Consider the following 702-nt stretch of genomic DNA (forward strand, 5'->3'; position numbering starts at 1 on the left):
AGTTTTTCAATAAACAAGCTCAGTTTGCAGTTCAGCAATTCTCAGTACATAAAAAAGTCCCCACTTGTATTGTATAGAATGACAGGAGTCCCCTGTTGGATGGTACATATTAATGACACAATAATGATGATAATGACACTCTCTGAGAGACACAACTAACAACCGGCAGCCTTTGCTCATTATTGGGAGCAATTACAGTAACACTGCAGTAACTGCAGTTTCTTCCTTTTGCAGAGAGAGACAAAGATCCTCAGTGAAGCTCAGTTTCTAACTAAATTGTAGGTACATCAAAAATACTGAGTGTAGTGCCGCTCCAATGTGTCCAACTACAATAACTTATTGAATGAGAATAAAAAATGGTTGAACATAAAGTGAGTGGTTCGCAGTGTGTTTGTTAATCAGACAGTGATGGTGCAGCGCTGTATTTTACCTCTTTATACAGGATCTTTATTTCTACCACTAATGTTTAGTTTAGAAAACACATTTCAAAGGGGGACATTAATAAAAAGGTTTGAGAAGCTCTGTTCTAACAGGTAACACTGATTCCTCCTGGTCAGTGCTGCTGCTGCTGCTCTATGTTGATGATGATATATTGATTGATGGGTTGTTGTCCTCTCAGTCTACCAGGTGGAGGTGGATTCAGGGGAGGAGTCTGTCCTGCTGCCCTGCAAAACCACAGTTCACCTGCCTGAGGACGTCACA

At 40.6% G+C, this 702-nt stretch overlaps 1 protein-coding gene across 1 annotated transcript in view; it reads left to right on the forward strand.

Annotated features, from left to right (window-relative positions):
• LOC118331779 (myelin-oligodendrocyte glycoprotein-like) overlaps window positions 1-702 on the forward strand; it is a 2,260-nt gene that overhangs the window by 1,431 nt on the left and 127 nt on the right. The window contains exon 4 of the mRNA XM_035666856.1: window positions 620-696. Coding sequence (XP_035522749.1) covers window positions 620-696 — 77 coding nt within the window. The remainder of the gene's footprint in view (window positions 1-619; window positions 697-702) is intronic.

The sequence above is a fragment of the Morone saxatilis genome, unplaced genomic scaffold (genome assembly GCF_004916995.1).
Source record: "Morone saxatilis isolate NCDOM2014 unplaced genomic scaffold, NCSU_SB_2.0 Contig20, whole genome shotgun sequence".
In the NCBI taxonomy this organism is placed as follows: Eukaryota; Metazoa; Chordata; class Actinopteri; family Moronidae; genus Morone; species Morone saxatilis.